General features: G+C 33.0%; 1 protein-coding gene across 4 annotated transcripts in view; it reads left to right on the top strand.

The window, feature by feature from the left end:
• The window catches only part of Eip75B (Ecdysone-induced protein 75B), a 139181-nt gene that overhangs the window by 108896 nt on the left and 9190 nt on the right, over nucleotides 1–21095 (top strand). For 3 of the 4 annotated variants that reach the window (XM_074116155.1, XM_074116158.1, XM_074116157.1), the window contains exon 2: nucleotides 13410–13498. In XM_074116155.1, coding sequence (XP_073972256.1) covers nucleotides 13410–13498 — 89 coding nt within the window. Of the gene's footprint in view, nucleotides 1–12851; nucleotides 13263–13409; nucleotides 13499–21095 lie in introns of those variants that run through there. The other variant, XM_074116156.1, reaches the window with a different exon arrangement.

The raw sequence follows: 21095 nt of genomic DNA, 5'->3' as shown, positions 1-21095 counted from the left end.
TATAAACGCAGAAGTAATAAAACGTGCCGCCTCCGCTGCCTCCATACGCTTAATACTAGAGTATCCAACAGGGAAAATACAAGAATCCCGGCATCGGAATCTTTGCTTCATGCTGCCTAAGAACAACATTGATATCGCTGACATGCACAGTAGCCGAGTCTGTTGAGGTGTACAACTATTTTGAGCCGAACGAATCGAATGGATTTTGGACTTCTTAGCTGTGCACATGATGATTGCTTTAGTCGTTTACTGAAAGACCACTTACCGTCGCTTACTAAACCCTTACTATACTATTTACTGACACACCTTCTTCCCTCGTTAAGCCCTTAAATTACTACAAAATTATTCCCCAGATTTTGACTGACCAGCTTCGTAGCATCTCTAGTCCTAGGATAAACCTTTTTTTTTTTTTAGGAGATAGTAGAAGCAGTAAACCCTAGTTTTACTCTGGAGTCAGCAAAACGGGAATTTGACCATATTCAATCCAATGGTAAAGCTTTATTTGGTAATAATGATGTTTGGAGAAAATAAGAGAATTAACAATTACAAACCAGCTTTTTCAAGCTTTTAACTGGAATAATGGAAAAAAAAAAGAGAGAGAATATTAAATTAAGTGGGGCAACGTGTCAATCGTCTCGAACTCAAACAACAACAACAACAACAACAACAAAAAGTGCATTAACGGTAAAAATAATGTAATAAAATGAGAAAAACAATACAGTAGCACGTTGAACCTTATTACTTTTTTCACCATTTGTGTTATTTGGGTTGTTGTCCTGGTCAAATCTAACTGCGCTGTATTGTTTCCTTTCTTTGTAATACCTACATCGTCATCAACATCGAGGGGGGAAGCCAAATGAGGGTAACTAACTACGTTTTGAAAAGAGATGTCCTTTTTTATTTTATTTTATTGCTTTTAGGAACAGATTTTCAAAATGTTGTGACTCTGCGTGTTTTTTTTTTGCCAATAGTACCGGAAGTACAATATTTCTGAGTTGATTTTTCACTTTTCTGAGTTATTATTTGGAAAATGACTCCTAAATTTTCTTTTAACTCTATTTGAATCAAAAGTTTTTATTAGAAATAATATTTCTATGAAAATTCGTTTTGGCGATTTAGAGCTATGTTAAAATTTTCCTATAAAACAACAACTCCAGAATAGTAGTACGAAATGAATATCGTACTTTTTAGAAAAACATTTTTGTAAGATTTAGAAAGCACAGTTCATTGGCCGGCCACATTTATGGGACAAATGCCCAAGGGAAATATTATTGTTATTTTAATGTTGTGGTTTTTCCAAACATTTTATACATTTTTCACGCCACCCATTTTTTTTTTTTTTTTGGCAACCCGTTAAAATTTATTACTCTCCTACCCCACCGCTGGCTCACCCTATTTCCGGGAAAGCTTCTCAAACTGTCCACCTATATTTATAAAATACGACAAATACATTTATTAACAGTGGGAGAACAGTAGTTCTTTATTTGTGGTTATTTTAAGGACAAATATTTGGAAAAAATTTATTCTTTTAGCCATATTATTTTCTAAAGTTGCATTTAAAGAAAATCAAAAATTTCCAAGAAAATATACGGTTATTATTTATAACGGCTCACTAAGATATAGCATACTTAGCTCCCCATCATCTTGATTATCTTCTGCCATATTCTACTTTGCCAAATTTTGGTTTTCCGAGTTTTTGTGTTTGCTAAAACTGTCTGAAAAAGCGGAAAGTTTGATGACAGCGGAACAATTGTTATAATACAATAATTTTATTGAAACTAAATATTTTTTTTTTTAAAGTATAATAAATATTAAAATTATTTTCAAATTAAAAACCAAAAAAATTTGAATTACTAAAAATAATCTATTAAAAAACTACTAGTAATGTTGCAAATGTTGTTTATTTGGGTAGATTGCGGGGCCGAGATCATCGACCCGGTCAAGCAGAGTTCATTATCTTGGATACCCCGCTCCGACACTGCCAACATGATAAAAGTATATTAATAACAGTACAAGGCCCTCATAATCTAATAAACATTAGGGGTTTTTCTACTGTGTGCCTTATTTTTTAATTTATTTCCACCTTTATTTTACTTCTAATGGGATTTAGGAGCCCACCATGATTATTAGTTAATAATTATCGCAATGAATCCCTTAGAAAGGGTTAATGAACCTGGGCACAGGTGCGAGTTCATCACACTACAACCTTGTTTCACTAATAAACGACAGATCTGTGATCTAAGACGTAACATTTTTTTTTTCGACCCTGGTGCCAATCACCTCTCAGTTTAAACTTTGGCCATTGACTTCTCAAAATAAAAAAAAAAATCAAATAATATAGTAAGTAAAGTAATTGCCTATTTTTTCAGGCGGGCATTACATCCAACTACCAAATTAGGTGCCGTGGACGGAGGCGACTAGCAAACATACTTTACTATAAATTTCTCATATTAACCATTAAATAAAATCCAAGGGCTAGACTATAGCCGCAATACATCTTAGCTTTGCGGGTCTAGCCTATAACCACTCGGCCAACGTGGCGCCTTAATCAAATAATAATTCGGTATATTAAATTAACCAAAATAAGCACCAATTATAAACTTTAATGTAGGATATTATTGTTCATCGTTTTTTGGTGACTGAATGATAGGTTACAATTACTATTACTGTTACCAATAACCAATAAAATGAAGTAGCTCACTCCTTCAATTGTAACGTACAAAAAATCTTACGATATTGGTTATCGATCATTGAATACCGGAAACCATGCCAATCTACGAGGTAATCTGACGTTTACCGTGTAAATTATATAGTTGAAATAAAAATAACTTTCTTTTTTGTTATTCAGATAATTAGAAACCTTTTTGAAAAATCGGCATTTTTATTGCTAAATTTCTGTGCTGATTGATCTTAGAAATAAACTAATTTGCGATGTTTTAAGGTAAATAATTATATATCAAAAATAAGAAAATCCATCTGACGGGTCCATTGACCTCTTTTAAAGTACTTAGAGAAAAGAAAAGCTGCCAATTTTTCCCCTTTTCTAATTATAATAATTTTCTATAAAAAAAAAAATAAATCGTAAGGCTAACAAGACTAAATCGTAAGGCTCAAAATACTAACAAGATAATCAAGTTTTTGAGCCAAAGAAACCTTTCAAAGGAAGGGGAGAGACCAATAAAAAACAATCCCTACCTTGAACTACAAAGAAGACGGGAAAGAGGATAATCGATGTCAGAATCCGGTCGACTAACAAGAGCGGGAAAAAGCAGTTTGGCGTTTTTGTCTGGAAGCTAGATCGGTTGCCCAGTGAACTTGGGGAGCTCTCCCACTTTTCGTCTGGAATTCTTTTACAAATACTCACATCATTTTATTGTATATATATATATATATATATCTTTGTATTTAGTTATAGTTCTTGTTTTTGAGCGTAAGAAATCCCTGACAGAGTTATGGTAGGGGGGGGGTGTTAGTCCAGGCGTGACCGGACTGTTGGCTCTCCTCTACTTACATACTTCTTGCTCCAGTGTGTTAGTAGTAAAGAAGACTTGATTGTAGTAGTAAAAAAAACGTAGTAATGTAGTTTGGTGCATTGACCGAAAGTGATCTCTCCCCACTCCACACACACCACCTTCCCGTTACCATGGATACCAAACGTCGTCACTTCCTCTTCCACTAAAATGCTACAACTTTCCAGTTGTAGGTTATATTCTTGCCAGTCTATTGTTAGCCAGGATTCATATATATATAATATACAATTGTTTTCCTAAATTTATTTTTCTGGAATGAACTACAGGATCTAAGGGGTAATGGGAGTGGGAGGTATTGTATTCGCACGATTTTTGGGCACAAGACAGGAAGCTGTAATCTTGAAAGCGCCTTGAATGATCTTTCTCACTGAAAACCCATGTCTCGCATGAAATTACATTGAAAACTCTCTCCAGTCATTTGGCCAATAATCCTCGAAGAGGATGTACAAAAGTTCGAGTAAAAATACCATCTTCCAATGATATTTTAATGATAAATTCAATAATTATAAGTGTAACGATTAATGGTTATTGGAGTCCTATTCCATTTCTTTATTTTACAATTTATTAGTCCTTTACCTCTTTAACCTTTAACTTTAATACCCAAAGACATGATGTAGTAAATCAAGTAATAAAAACAAAACACAAATGCAAAAAATAGTCACCTCATTATCAATAAGACCCGGGTTAATCAACCTAATTGTCTAATAATTGCTTATCAAAGTAATAACAATAAAATAAGACTACATTAACAAATTTGTATCAGCAAAAATAAATTAATATTGTTCGTAATAAAATTAACTATAAATGCTCTCATTCTCACGGTTCGTAATAAAAATGAAAATATTTCATTGGTTTAATCAGGTTGAAATTAATTCGGACGACTACAGAAAAACCTAAACGTTGTGATAGGACCTCGGTTAGAGTAGCAAACGGCGAAAACTAAATATTATGTTTGGATAGCCCACAGACATGAGAGTGTATCTCTCCAGCTAGAGGTAGGCCACATGAGAAAACTCCACTGGATGTGGAGTTGTGCCAAGCCGAAGAATGCATCTGACAGGAGGAATCCGTCTTAAAACTATATCTCTTAGTCTAGGATGAGTATCCAGTAAGAAGGATCTGTGTGTGTGACTTAAGTATATCCCTTCGACAGATCAGTTTGATATTTCAAGAATTTGGTATTAGTTGTTTTTAGAAATAGATACTTAGGGGGGAACTGGGATTGCAGCATTCCATTTTGTTCACTTCAGTTGGAGTTATTTTTAAAAATAGCTTGTTTTTTTTTAGAGTAATCTCTTATTGAGTTTAGAATACCGAATTTATTTTAGAAAGTAAATTACAATCTCTGGAAAACTCTCTACGAAGAAAGAAAACTTGCTATATCTTGGATATTTTCTAGGTATCCCAATTAGATAGCATTTCTTAGACTTCATAGCACGCACGTTTATTGTATCCGTGATCCACATTTAATTTATCAGCAGAGATTATGGATTAATAAATTTGTTGTAAAAATTTCCACTTCACTTCTCACTAGGCGACTAAAAAAAAGTAAAGTAATCGCCTATTTTTTCAGGCGGGGCTTAACGTCCAACTACCATTTAAGGTGTCGTGGACGGAGGCGAATAGCATACGTACTTTACTATTTCTCATTTAACCATTAAATAAAATCCAAGGCCAAGACCAGGAATCAAACCCAGTACCACAATGCATATTAGCTTTGCAGGTCTCGCCTCTTAACCCGCTCGGCTACCGTGACGCCTTCACTAGGCGACTAGTCCATGACCAGGGGAAACCTGTAAACCTTGTAAAACCATGGTTCTAGTTAGAAAATGCTCTGAAGCAAATCTACATCACGTTTTAATCTATTGGGAGAATAATTTTTGTAAATTGTAAACAAATTTTGAGATGGGGAAAGATGCAGTTTCAAGATTTAGAGGCGAGCTTTTTAAAACATTATTACGTAATTAGACCCATAGCAAATCTAGAGAGAGTTGTTTTTCTTGTCGGTCCGACAAAATCAAATTAGATGCTTTATTTTCCTCATCTCATTAACAAGTCCTTAATTATAAATGTTGGTAGTTGAAAACAATATTAATAGCAGATGTTTTACCAATATGTGATAAGTAATACTGGTTTTCCTATCAAAACGTATTGACCATTGTAAAAAAAAAAAGACGATTAAATTACGAAGAGTGAAACTGACTGCTACAGTGTGTAATTACTAACATGCTCTGTTTATCCAATACATTACCGTCGCAGAGGCGTTTCCATATCAAGTAACCAGTCGCAGTTTACCACTGTTTTACATACACATGCACGAGGATTCGATAAATTCACTTTTTAAACAGCTTTTTTTTTCTATTACTTTCTCTCGCTGCTCGCTACAAACAGGAAATAGTGGCGGTCGTATTTCGGTATTTAGTTTTCACCGGAAGTAAGAGAAGGAACCTGAAGTTTTTTGTTTTTTTGTTTTATGAGTGTGTGCATGGTGTGAACTTATCAAAGGCTGTTTCTTCCACTCATAGTAGGTCAATAATGAATACAAATAGAGATGATTAAGGTTCGAACCCAGTAAGGGACAAGCTTGAATCAATTTTAAAACAATTTCGTCAGACGAGCTTTAATCCGACTATAAATTCCTCATATTAACCATTAAATAAAATACAAGGGCTAGACTAGTATCGCAATACATCTTAGCTTTGCGGGTCTAGCCTATAACCGCCTAACATACTTTACTATAAATTTCTCATATTAACCTTTAAATAAAATCCAAGGCTATACTAGTACCGCAATACATCTTAGCTTTGCGGGTCTAGCCTAAAACCGCCTAACATACTTTACTATAAATTCCTCATATTAACCATTAAATAAAATACAAGGGCTAGAATAGTATCGCAATACATCTTAGCTTTGCGGGTCTAGCCTATAACCGCCTAACATACTTTACTATAAATTTCTCATATTAACCTTTAAATAAAATCCAAGGGCTATACTAGTACCGCAATACATCTTAGCTTTGCGGGTCTAGCCTAAAACCGCCTAACATACTTTACTATAAATTCCTCATATTAACCATTAAATAAAATACAAGGGCTAGAATAGTATCGCAATACATCTTAGCTTTGCGGGTCTAGCCTATAACCGCCTAACATACTTTACTATAAATTTCTCATATTAACCTTTAAATAAAATCCAAGGGCTAGACTAGTACCGCAATACATCTTAGCTTTGCGGGTCTAGCCTAAAACCGCCTAACATACTTTACTATAAATTCCTCATATTAACCATTAAATAAAATACAAGGGCTAGAATAGTATCGCAATACATCTTAGCTTTGCGGGTCTAGCCTATAACTGCCTAACATACTTTACTATAAATTTCTCATATTAACCTTTAAATAAAATCCAAGGGCTATACTAGTACCGCAATACATCTTAGCTTTGCGGGTCTAGCCTAAAACCGCCTAACATACTTTACTATAAATTTCTCATGTTAACCATTAAATAAAATCCAAGGGCTAGACTAGTACCGCAATACATCTTAGCTTTGCGGGTCTAGCCTAAAACCGCCTAACATACTTTACTATAAATTCCTCATATTAACCATTAAATAAAATCCAAGGGCTATACTAGTACCGCAATACATCTTAGCTTTGCGGGTCTAGCCTATAACCGCCTAACATACTTTACTATAAATTTCTCATATTAACCATTAAATAAAATCCAAGGCCTAGACTAGTACCGCAATACATCTTAGCTTTGCGGGTCTAGCCTATAACCGCTCGGCTACCGTGGCGTCCTTTTCTTTATAAATTATAAAAAATTAGATAAAAAAAAAGATAAAAACCTAGTACATTCTTCTGCTGTGGAACTTTAAAAATAGGTACCAAGATTTCAGGAGAGCTCTAAGTAAGGAGTCCTATGAATTGTACTAACCAACTTCCAGTAACTTCGGAAGTGATGGATTATCAGCCAACGATCTTGGGGTTTTCCTGTTGCATTTCACAATCGGAAGTAACATATTTAAACTGCAAGGACTTAAATTATCTTAAATAATCCCCTTTTTTCCCTGCAGTAAGTGAGTCGGGAAAGTCATGAGGGTGCAGTCACGTCATAATTGCACTGAGGGCATTAAGTGTTCACCCTCCCAATCTCAAGTAACCAGTGGCATATTTATTGCGTCATTCATGTCGTACATTATTCATCTCTTCTGATACTTATTTTTATTTTATTTTATTTTTTTATTACAGGGCGCCATCTTTTTTGTTGTACCCAACCTTAATAAATTTTTTTTTAAATAAAGTTAGTTTTTTTAAAACTAAAAGTTCACTTTCACTGACAGAACCCCCTAAATTGTTTTCTCTCGCCCTTCTTTCCAAAACTTTTACCCCCACCCCTCTCACCGGTTTTCTATTTTGTGTTGAGTGAAACTTTCGTTTTCATAAAACTTTATTGCCTTAGTTTTATTGCTATTAGAGTAGGTGCCGCCATTGATTTTTGGAGAGAAGGACTAGTTGTAAAAAAATAAAATAAAAAGGGCCATTTTACTTGTCCACAGACTGTGCCTTCACCCATCTTACAATAACATCGTATAACAGTTCTACTTACATAACGGATAGGAAGAGGTAGAAGTGGGTAGTAAATAGAGAACTGAAATTCAGGCCCAAACAATGTTAGTAAGTGTTGAAGTAATACGTACTTTTTGGAAGGGCAGTTTACCCACGAGAATACATTGGGTTATTGCTCCCTTAAACTGTCCTAGAAAGGGAAACTATAATTAAGTGCAATAGAGGTCACACAGAGGCCAGGTCAGTTTTTTTTTTTCTCTCTATTTCATGTATTGAAAGTACATTTGGTGGGTGTTTGTCACAAACTAGAATACATTTAAATAAAACTATTAACAGAGAATAGTTGTGGATGAAATAATAGGAAAACACTGGACTATAACAGACAGACAAGACATTCCTCCTGAGCTGCGGGTGAAGTGTGGGTCAAGTCAAGAGAAGGTAGATGACCCCCCTACAGGCGGCTCACTCTCTCCCTTCATGGTTTGTCCCTCAGGCTTCAGGTTCATTACACTCTAGCCAGCCCTGAGTAATTTCTGTATTATTTTATTTTATTTTTTATTACCTTATGTTACCTAACTGTATATATACACACACGCTTTTTTGTCATAAGAGACAAATTTTGGCATCAATTTTAGAGCTTTACGTCACTTCTTTTTTTTGGTTCACTTCGCCAAGCAAGGTCATTTTCAGGGGCTTTGGTACACATTTGGGAATATATCGTAGCATGCACGTTAATTGTATCACTGTCCACTTTCGGACTAACATCCATTATCAGAGGTAGATTAATGAATTCGGCGTGGGTCACTTACATTTCCTTCTTAAAATAAATTCCCTTATAAACTCCATTAACCGGAAACTTCACTTTGGTTATAGGTTTTCTCTGAAATTGTTCCTACAACTTTCTTTCAAATCTTGTTGATGTATACTCAGATTTTTTTATCATCATTATTATTATTATTATTATATTATTTTAGATTTTCTGACGTAAAATTTTATAATCACGAAAAAGCAAATTTTATTTTAACATTTCAAGTATTTATTGTTCAATAATAAGACCTTGGTAGTTCTTTGAAATATAATTCTTTTTTTTAAAGATAAAATTTTTGAAACAATTAATATTACTCTTATTAGAGGTTAACTTCTTTGAAATGACTTTTTTTATATCATTAATTACATCATTTTTATATAAAATGATGTCATTTTTGTCAAATTTGATGATACAATAATTTATAATTATTTCTTTTGTATTTTTTTTAATTTTAAAAACCCAAATTGTCTAAATGTTTGGCACAAAGTTTGGCATAATAAAATATCTCAGCGTAAAACTGACAGCGTAATGTTAATTAAACATTTTTTTTTAAATTAAAGAATTGGATTGTTGAACTTATGTTTAAAAAAGGGAGAGCTGAGAAGTCGTACATTTTTTTTAGGGTTGTCCTTGCTTACACAATTTTAAATTAAAATATTTAAATTTAGGATTCAAGATTGGCGAGGAATCGGTCAAATAAAAAAACCAAACTCGTCTTCTTGCCAACCTTTTTTACAAATATATTGTCCTCTTCAGGGCCTGGATATTACAAATACACAAATACAAACAATTCGGTAATACAGAAAAACAGTAATTGATTTTCTGTATTACCGAATTGTTTGTATTTGTGTATTTGTAATATCCAGGCCCTGAAGAGGACAATATATTTGTAAAAAACGTTGGCAAGAAGACGTATATATATATTCAGAAACCTATATATTCATAAATTATTTAATTTAAATTAATTTTTCGTAATTAATTTGGGTAAAGTTACTGTAATGAACAAAATGGAGGATGAAATATTTGCTAAAAATTAAATATTAAATGCCAGTTTAGAGGAAAAATTTACTAGCGAAAAAAAGTGTTTTAGGCAATTAGGGCTTTCTGCTCAGGGTGCACAGGGAGAGAGGGTTGAGTTGTGGCAGTTTATTACTTTCAAGTACATTCACCCCTGGCAGAATGTGCAAGATGTACAACAACAGCAAGGGAGGTGACTAACGGCCATGTCGAATTATGCCACTAGTCAGAGAATGGCAAATGTAATAAATTACTACTTCTCCAACATTGAGTTTGAAAGATTTTTATTTATATTTTTGCCTCAGGTCTTCTGGGGGGGGGGGGTCAATGACTATTTTGCCCCCACCCTAAATTCCATGCGTAACAGTTATTAGGGTGAATTTTCGCATAAAATATTTTCTAAAAATGTTGACCCCAGTTTTTCAAAAAATAGGGTATTTTTTTTTCTTTAATATTCCCTAATAAAACGTCTTGCATTACACTAACTTATTTACACTGATATTCAGAAGTAAACACTAGTGATATAGAATTCTATACACCAATCATGAAAATGGCTAAAATCAAAGATATTATTTAAGTGATAAAATTAAAACTAGAATTGCACTTTAGATGAAATCTTAAGTACTCTTTATCATTTCCAATTAGAGCCTTAACAGCATTTTCACAAGGAAAATCTTTTAAATAGAAAAATTAAAGAAAATCGTTGAGAGTCATTTCCGTGAAAAGCCATTCAATTAGAAAAAGTAAGCTCAAAAGATCAGAGTAGCATTCATTTCTAGCGAAAATAGGATATCAAAAAAATTTGACTCGATTACAGTACTTCCTTTTTACAAAACTAACGAGAGCAAAGAATTTAAAATAAATGTCCGCTTTAAAATAAAGTTCCTTTTTATGCAATGTCATTCAACATGTACGGTCCACTCAACTTATTTTCATGTAGTTTGCCAAATTTTGATAATTTTAGAAATTGAGTTCATTAATGCGGAGAAGTAAAACAAAAATTATAAAATAATGATAATCAAATTAAAGGAGGAGGGAATGGTGCGCTCACCCCCCCCCCCGCAGGAACAGCGAATGACTCTCTTTAATTTTTACTAAGAAAGAGCGTTCAGGTTGGACAACATTTCTTTTTTTAATGTTTATACAGAGAGGGAGTGAAAAAAAGAAAGAAAAGGTTATTGACCTGGTGTGTATTTATGTTGGCAACCTTGAGAGAGTTCCCTGCTCGCCTAGTTAATAAACTGGCCACTAGAGTGTGTAAAAAAAGAAACTGGGAGTATGTATGTGTGTGTTGATTAAAATATATACGCAATAACGTAAGATAATAAATAACAACAGTATAACAACGTTATATGTGATGTATAAGTATAAACAACAACACCACCACATAAGGGTGAAAGCTGTTGTTATTTTGAGATGAAAAGAGTTATAAGCTGTGTGGAGGAGGGGGTATATGTGAGGAAGACTACGGCTACATAACAACATTGTGTTGTTACAAATGTGAAAGTGGTATTATGTTGTCGATAGAAAGCTGTTCTTTCTGTTCATTAAGGGGGAAAACTGAATTGTTTAAAAAAAAAAATAACTGAAAAATAAGACGATCATAATATCATTTACAAATTATTTACCATGTGGTTAAACAAAGGTAACCTCTCCTTGTAGCCTCAACTTTGGGTTTTCACCCCTTCTTATTACTTCAAACTTAATCAAATAAAAACTTTTGAAGTAAAAACTCTGATGTGGATGAATGGCTTTTTTATTTTATTGCTATTGTCTAATAAGTTTTTTCATCTGCATGAAATTATTTATTTGCATTTAGTACGAAAGAATGACGAAATTGATGCTTTTTTATGATGACAAAAATTATGAATACAAAAATTAACGTATATGAGCAAAATAAAAATGCTATTGTTATTTATTTTTTACAAGATGGCTGGGAAATGCCGGGACTTGGGATTAACTTTTAATGCTATTAAGTTAGAGGGGTAGAGATAATTTATTTTAGCTTAAAATTTGGTGTCAATAAATTTTAGATCACATTTAATTGTATTTGACCGTCTCCGCTTGCTACTTCTAGAAGTAATTCTTCTACCAATCTTTCCAATCGTAAATTTCCAATTTTTCCAATTTATAATCACTTCCCAAGCACCTATGCAAAGGAAATATTCTTATTGTAGGCTGCCTGTGATTTTGTCAACTACCAAATAAGGTGTCGTGAACGGAGGCGACTAGTAAACATACTTTCCTATACATTTCTAATATTAAACATTAAATAAAAATCTAAGGCTTAGGACAGCGGGAATTGAACCCACTAAACCAACAATACAACTTAGCATTGCGGGTCTAGTATCTTAACCGCTCGGCTAACGTGGCGCCTTAACTAAATGAGTATTTTTGTTAATAGATTAAAAATTGCACAAACTTTAGCAACAAATGAAAATCTAATTAAACATTTGTTTACACATAAATTTAATTGAAGTTATGGGATTATAATTAGATTAAATTTTAAATAAATAATTAGTTAATAAGTTTTAGAATCGTTTAGTTGTTGGTTTAGAATTAAATTTATAATATTATTAAAAAATAAAAAATAAAAAGTTGAGGAGTGGGGGCCCAGCAAAGGAGGAGTGCTGTCCTTGGCCTCTGAGTGTCTGGGTAAATCAGTCAAGGTCGTTGACCGACCAAGCCAGCTCACAGAGTTCTCTGGCTTTTGTTGTAGCTAGGCAGTCGTTTTTTTCTTTCTTTCTTTCTCACTCTCTCTCTCTCTGTTATTTTATTTTTACTAACGTAGTGGGGGTGCGGACCAGCCAATCACATTTCCAGTTACCCCACTATTGCCGGCCAGTGACCTTCCCCCACTTATATAGGAGTTTTAGTACATTTTAGTAGCAAGGCACAATGTGAAAAACTCCCAAGTCAGGTGCTGTCTTCTATCATTGAACTTGGGACCTTTTTACTGTTCGTGTTCTTTTTTAAAAAGCTTACACTCATATTTCTAGTTAGCTTATATCTTTATAAGCAGTTCCTTTTTCACTAATAATTTGTCTTAAACTTTTATTAAATATAAAGTGAAGAAGTGTTTATTTAATTTAATGTAATTTTTTTTACAAAAAACAAACTATAGGGAAAACTTGTATCACAATATTTTGGTTATGTGCAAAATAGTGGATTTAAGTCTTTCATAGTGTTTATTGCTTCTGGTTTTTAAAAAAACAAATTTCTGGGACAATGTTATACGACACTAGAGTACCCGAACATCATGGACAATATTTTACAGGGTGTTTACCACCACAATTACCGGATGCTCAACCTCAACAGGCCGAACTTCAAATGAATATAGGTTCGAGTTTTTGTTCTGTGTTTGTTCTTTTTATTCAAGCTTATTTTTTATTAGCCCTTAACTTCATTATTTATTTATTTCACTATAATTGTTTTTACATATTTGTTATATTGTTGTTTTAACAATTTATTTTTATTGTGTTCACAGAATTTGATGGCACAACAGTTTTGTGCAGAGTTTGTGGTGATAAGGCTTCTGGATTCCATTATGGTGTACATTCGTGTGAAGGTTGTAAGGTAAATTATTTAAAAAATAAAACTATATTTCATTTTTGTAGGTTTCTTTTATTTTAAAAATTTATTAATTTATTGAGTGTAAAATTCTTTCTGTTTTTCACAAAAAAGGGAGAAAAGAATCTCTGAAGAGAAAATTGAAATTTTATAAATAATTTCTTTTAAAATTTAGAAAATTTCCATCTAGATCTCAATAAAATTAACATTATTCTAAACTTTAATAAAATTCTTTTATTTTTACATATAAATAAAAGAAAAAAAAAAAAAAAATAGACGAGTGCAGTATCTTCAATATGCCGCCTAGAGTGCGCTGTATTACACTAACCACTTGTATATTATGTGTGTGAGTGTTCCGCGCGCCTGAGTGACGTCACTGCTTTCTTCCTCAAGTGAAAGTGTACAACCCCTTTCTCCTTAAGTATTGTTAAGAAGGAGTAGTAGTAGTATCCTTTTTAAAGCAGTTAAACTTTCGCTTTCAAAAATATTCTTAAAAAAAAAAAAGAAGCTTGCTTTCACCAAACAAGGGTGAATATCCTTAAACGGCCGACAGGTTGTGCTGATGTTTGATTTTTTTCTTTTTGTTTTGGCATTGTACCAAGGTCAACCACCCACTTGATTTGTTTTTCTTACAAGATAATTCTCTTATTTGAGTAATTGCTTAATTTTCATTATTTTTTTAATCAAAAATACAACTTTTTTCTTTTTTTATTTTCTCAAAATAATCTTTTGCAAACTACTCGCACGACTTTCTCTTACAATAATTATTAGGGGGGTAACTTAACAGATACATATTTTTGTAAGAAGTTTATCAAAAAAAAAAATATATATATATATTCTCTCCCAAAAATAAGAGAAAATTTATTATCACAATTAGCAGCAGGTGCTATGTTAAGAACCCAAAAGATTTGGAAATTTTAAAATATCTTCCATTTTTTTGATTTTTTTTTTTTGTTAATAAAATGTTCATGAGTTTATATCAAATTCAGATTTTTCTCTGAAAAAAAAAAAATTGATTCTTTTCTAGGACTTAAAAGAATCATTAGAATCATATATTTTTTTTTAACTCACTTGATTCTTAAATTCTTTCCAATTATGTTCTTGATTTCCTATTTGTATAGGTTTTATTAAATTGGATATCGGAGTGCATAAACGGTTAAATGTTTGTAGTTTGTGGGTGTGATAATGAGCTTTTTATAGGGTTTTTGTAGTCCATGGGTTCTCCAAACCACAAATAGTAGACCCATAAAGTGTGTGGTACCCACAGAACCCTAGAATCAGTATTTTGTTAGTTTCAATTCCCACAAGTTTTTTGCGGTAAAACGGGGGGGGGGGTTCTAATTTTCTGGAATCTTGAATCTTTTCCATTTTTTCCATGGCAGAAAATGTTCAAAGTGGGTTTTTTGCTTATTTTATTGCGTTTAACGCCATTTTAACCAAATATTTTTTTAATTATTATTGATAATTTAAGTTGAGAAGAAATTTTTTAGTAAAAATTGGCAGCCATTTAAGAAAATGGTTTTTCTTAAATGGCTGCCCTTAATGAAGTTCAGCAAACTTTTTCGAGGTTTTTTACTTTCTTCCTTTTTTAAAGAAATGCTTTAAACCATTTATCATTAAAAATACATTTTTATCTCAAAAAAATAACACTTGAAGGGAATAAGTTGGAGTATCTCATATTTGCAATGTAGATAGTGGGGGGTTGAGTGTGTAGTGGTAATCAAGGAGAGTTCATTGAACTCCCTTCCCTCACTCTATCACTCTCTCTCTCTCTCTGCGCGCCATGTTTGTTAACTGCAAAAACTGCAATGTGATGGTGTAGGTCTTCAGGTTCAGTGCACCATACAGTAAACGTCATCGTCCCAACACCGTTAAATACTGCACTTATACAAACGCACACGAACATACCTCCACTAGCTAGCAACCAAAGCACAGTATGTGTTCAATTAAGATTTGTTTTTTGTTTTTTTTTTTCTTTTAATTATTCGTAAGAAAAACTATTAAGATCCATTTTTTTATAACCAGTCTATAACCTATCCTTGGTAATTGCTTTAAAATATGCTTTTAATGAAAAAAATCCCGCAACCTGGGGAATTCCATCTCTTTTTTTTGTATTAATACTTGGAATTTAAGTTCATGAGTTCTGGCAAAAACGGCACTCAAACTGGTTTTCAGTCGATTTTCCTCAGATTCGATAGATCGAATTCATTTTACCAGTTCATTGAATACAAAAAAACCACATCGATAATGAACACTCACGATTTTTTTCTTACTAAATATTTTTTAAACTTCACCTCATATTTTTTTTTCTTTTTTTCAACTCCCGAACATTTGAGTTGTAATTAATTTTGACTAAAATGTTGCAAATTCCAAAAAAAACTTAACATTTCGTGAAATAGTATCTTTATAGCTTAGTTTCTCCCTAAATCCTTTCAAAACAACTGCCCTAATACGTTTTATTTAAAAAAATATATATTAAAGTAAAAGTTACAGAACAATCCATTCGAAAATCTCTAAATGTTGAGTGACACTGTAACCATCCTGGGGTTGGTTTAAACCAAGTGAATTTAAGGACTGTTCATCATCTTTGGTGATTGATTCATTACTTCAAAAGGAAGAAAGAATAATGCCAATTTCAGTCACAACTTTGCCAAACTTTCGACCTAGGTCATCTTTAGGGCTTATAATTTATTAACGACTACCATAATTTTTTAAATTTTTTAACATCAAACGTTGGAATGTCTTCTGTTCTGATTTGTTAGGTACTCTATTTGTTACTAGGTGCCACGGTAGCCCAGGGGTTAGAAGCGAGACCCGTAAACCTAAGATGTATTGTGGTACTGGGTCCCGACTCCCGGTGTCTAGGTCTTGGATTTTATTTAATGGTTAATATGAGAAATTTATAGTAAAGTATGTTTGTTAGCCGGTTATAGGCTAGACCCGCAAAGCTAAGATGTATTGCGGTACTAGTCTAACCCCTTGGATTTTATTTAACGGTTAATATGAGAAATTTATAGTAAAGTATGTTAGGGGGTTATAGGCTAGACCCGCAAAGCTAAGATGTATTGCGGTACTAGTCTAACCCCTTGGATTTTATTTAACGGTTAATATGAGAAATTTATAGTAAAGTATGTTTGCTAGTCGCCTCCATATACGACACCTAATTCGGTAGTTGGATGTAAAGCCTACCTGAAAAGTGGGCTTTTAGTTAATAGCATAAGCTCTGAAGATGACCTAGTCCCTAGGTCCAAAGCTTGGCAAAAAATAAATAAAAATATGGCTAGATTATTCTTTCTACCTGCTGAATTAATTAATCAGTCACCAAAAGCAATGAACAATATTTATTTATTAGTTAAAAACAAAAACAAAAAATTAGCTTATAATAAAATTTATTAAGTAAAATTACAAATTTTTATTAATTTAATTAAAATTAATTAAGAAATTATTGTGCCTCTTTAAGACCCCGTTATTATTAGTTTTTTTTTTAAATTAAATTTTCTAATCGTTTATTGAACTCAAGAGAAGTAGCATTATCTTATCTCGGTCAAATGTTAGACCCACTCTCACATTCAAAATATTAATTTAGTGTGCTCTAAATTTTTAATATAACATGAATTTTTTTTGAAAATATAATTTTCTTATTTAATTTTAAATTTTTTTGCAAATTTTTATAATAATACGTTCATTGTTTTGTACATTTTGTACTGGGGTAATACTTTTAAGATTGATTAAAAAGTATATTTAAAATTATAAGTTGTAAGAGAAGAAAAGTGCTCGTCTTTATCCAATAGTTTTTACTGGTAGATATTTCAGCTAACTTGAACTTCTTAATGGAAGTCAAAGTTCTTCTCTCTCTCTCGCTCTCTAAAATTTTTGAAAATAATACCTGTTGATTCAAACACTTCACACACATGTACATAGATATATAATAACTTTTATTGTCATTTTAGTTTAAATTGTTTTACTTAGTTACGAGAAAGTTTTGTATAGTTTTAACTCAATTTCTAGTCATATTTAGGAGCTTACACTTTTGATTGAAGTCCTTATGATCCTGCATTCTTGCCCTATAATTTTGAGTATTGATTTTTTTAGATTTCTGCGATCATCACACTACTCCCCCCCCTCCAAAAAAAAGGTTGAGAAAACTAAGTTCAAGGAAATGTTTGCACCTAATTTTTTATTTTATTTTTAGAAAATTGAAACATAGCAAAAAACAAAGATTTATTGATTTGCAATATAAAAACATATAGCACGTGTGCCGCCCATGTCCAATAGGAAAAAAACATACGTTGTGATACTACTTGCGCAAGTCAAATAGCATACTTATAGGTTCTTTAAACAAATATAATGCCCCACCATTGTTTGTGGCAGTATCTGTGTATTTGGTTAGCTCCCTCCTAGCGCAACATTTCAAAGGTAAGCACTTTCACTTCTACAGGCCGGGGTTACCACCACCCTCTCTCCACACACACACACATTCCAGGGAGAAATAACTGAGAGGTTGCTGCTGCTTTGGCGCGCTGGTCGTTGACCCGTGTTTAGAAATCTGACGTCACTGCCCTACTTGCTGGGTCGTTCACCCCTGTACCTAAACTAACTACTAGCCTAGTCGCCCTATCTCGCTCCTTCTCTAGCTCTCCTTGTCGCTCTTTATTTATTTAAAAGATTAGGAGAATGAGTGGGTCAGAGTAATAATCAATTCTTCTTTTTTTTTCTTTTCTTTTATTTCTCTTGATCATTATGTAACCCAAAAGCCTCATTACAATTGATGGGATTGGCCCAAAAAAATGTTTTTGAAAATTCTAGGTTTTTAATCTCTAAGGGGGAAAAAATATTAAATTGTTTATCCCCGTTTTTGTACAACTTCAGTTAAAAAGAAGGATTCGTTTGAAATTATATCTTTAATGATCTTAAAGTTCAAAAAAATATGCAGGAAGTATGAACCTAATAAAAAAATTAAAAAAATTCAATAGTAATGCCTATTTTTTCAGGCATGCTTTACATCCAACTACCAAATTAGGTGTCGTGGACGGAGGCGACTAACAAACATACTTTACTATAAATTTCTCTTATTAACCATTAAATAAAATCCAAGGGCTAGACTAGTACCGCAATACATCTTAGCTTTGCGGGTCTAGCCTATAACCGCTCGGCTATCGTGGCGCCTTACTTACTAAATATTTCCTAGGGAGATAGTTGGGCATCTAAAGCTGACTTTACTCTTTGCCTAACCCAGGATATCTTCTGTTCCCTTATACCTTCTCTGTAGAAATGAGAAAGGAGAAGGTAGGAAAAAAAAAAAAACTATACCGCGTAATGAAACTTTTAAAACTTTAGAAGCTGTAAAGTCTGTTCGCAAAAACGTTCTGGTTAATACCTTGGAAAGATATGTTAATCCCTACTCCTTGACCCTCATTGATCTAATCTGGTTCAGATAATCTGAGTTTCATGGTCCCATAATAATAATAATAATAATTATTAAAGAAAAACTAATAATTCAGAATAATTATTTAATGAAAAAAAAAGTGTGTTTAAATACTAAGACATCAAGCAATGAATCTCTTAAAAGGAGTTACTTCTACGTAACCATGAATGACGTCACCTCGCAGTATAACAGTAAATATACCTTGTAACCAATTCTACGAAATATTACTTTCAAAAAATGGTCAAATGTCAATGAACTGAATTTTTTTTATTTTACGAATAATTTCTGAACATTTTAATCTTGTTCTCTGTTTAATGAATTAGCCGAGTGTGTGTTTATTTATTTTTGTATTTCCGCTAAACTGAACATGTTCATTACGTGTAGATGTTATTATTATTTGCTTCCATTAATGTTAATGAACTGTATATATAATAACTTTCACTGTACCATTGATTCGTCCGAGAAAACTGTATGATCTGAATATTGTTTTATTACTTTACTCTTTTTATCGATTTGTAAGGGGGTTTATTGCGTTCTTACGGTTTTTTTAAATGAAGCGTTGACCGGAAGCACAAGTTTTGAGCTCCTATGAAACCGAGAAAATTGTTTATTTATTTTAATCTCGGTGGCGCCAAGGGTAGCCGAGCGGTTATAGGCTAGACCCGCAAAGCTAAGATGTATTGCGGTACTAGTCTAGCCCTTGGATTTTATCTAATGGTTAATATGAGAAATTTACAGTAAAGTATGTTGGGCGGTTATAGGCTAGACCCGCAAAGCTAAGATGTATTGCGGTACTAGTCTAGCCCTTGGATTTTATTTAATGGTTAATATGAGAAATTTATAGTGAAGTACGTTTGTATGAGCGTTTATCAGGAGATATTAAGTTTATTCACAATCAAATTCTAAATCTTATTAAAATATAAGTTGCCTAAAGCAAGTTTTTTTTTTTTAATTTCAGTTTTAGTTAATGAAAGGCTCACATTCAAGAGCTAGTTTGTTTTGGAAAATGTTTTGAGATAAAGCCTAGTAGCCTAGAGAATCTAGAACAAAACTTTGATTACTTAATTATTAAAATTCCCAAATATCATGAGCGTTTTTAGAACAAAAACCAAAAAGAAAAAAGAAATGTAAAAAAATAATTAATAAAAATAATGCTCTTTTATACAGCTGTTAGTAAGAAAAGTAAAAACTAAAACAATAGACGGCCAAACCGGGATTATGGTGGAGAAGGGTGCGGACTGCCAAACTAGGGTTCGGGGTGAATGACCGGCATACAGGTCGCTAAGTGGGTGTCACGACTGGGCCATGACGTAAGGGAGAGAAAAGGTGAACGTCCTTTGTCCAACTTCTCCTCTAGATATGGCACCGTGGATTTGGACTTGGGAGTGAAATAATAGTTTGGAATACTAGGGGCATTTTAAATAATTAATGTTTTTTAAAAGAAATTATGTGTAAATGTATTTATAGTTAGTAGTAACTCACTTCTAGGATAGGCGCCATGTCTCCCACTCGTTTAATTTTGTGTTTCTGTGTCACTAGAAATAGAAGCCTACGTTAGAGGTGAAAAAAAGACGCTGATTGGACCCCACTTACTCGTATACGATCTTTTTTGGAGGGCATAAATAATTACGAAACAATTTTTTAAAAAAAAAAAAAAAAAAAGGGAGAGTTTTATTTAAGGGGGAACCCCCTTAGAGGGGCCTGAACCTCCCACCGTTTAAATATGCGAAACTGTGAGGTCGCTCCCCCCTCTCTCGCCAAGAGCTCAAGAGCTTTATATATAATACTCAATTCTCTTCTTGTCTCACTCGGTCCCTAAGCCCAAGCCAATCTCTCCCTCTCACTTTGCAACATCCAAAAAAAAGAAAAAAAAAAAGAAGTGTTTTAGTGTGTGTAATAGGAGTTTAAAAAAGGATTGAGTTTAGTATGTGTTTGTATGTGTGTGATGTAGTAGTTTTTGGTGGCGGTGGTGGGGATGACTAGAACGTAAGAGAACGTTTGAGTTCACTTTCGCTGTTCGGGTGTAACGGCCGGCAAGTGGGTCGAGCTTTTTAGTTATTCAGTCTTGAGTTGTTCTTACATCAACACACAACCTCAGCAGCCCTGCTCTACACTCTTCACAATCTCTTATAAAACTATAATACTCTATTAAGAAGAAAATCTTATTCTAAAAATCTC

The sequence above is a fragment of the Rhodnius prolixus genome, unplaced genomic scaffold (assembly GCF_049639745.1).
Source record: "Rhodnius prolixus isolate KJV_2025 unplaced genomic scaffold, Rpr scaffold_13, whole genome shotgun sequence".
Classification (NCBI taxonomy): domain Eukaryota; kingdom Metazoa; phylum Arthropoda; class Insecta; order Hemiptera; family Reduviidae; genus Rhodnius; species Rhodnius prolixus.
Note: the sequence above shows the minus strand (reverse complement) of the source record. Positions and strands in the feature narration are given on the sequence as shown.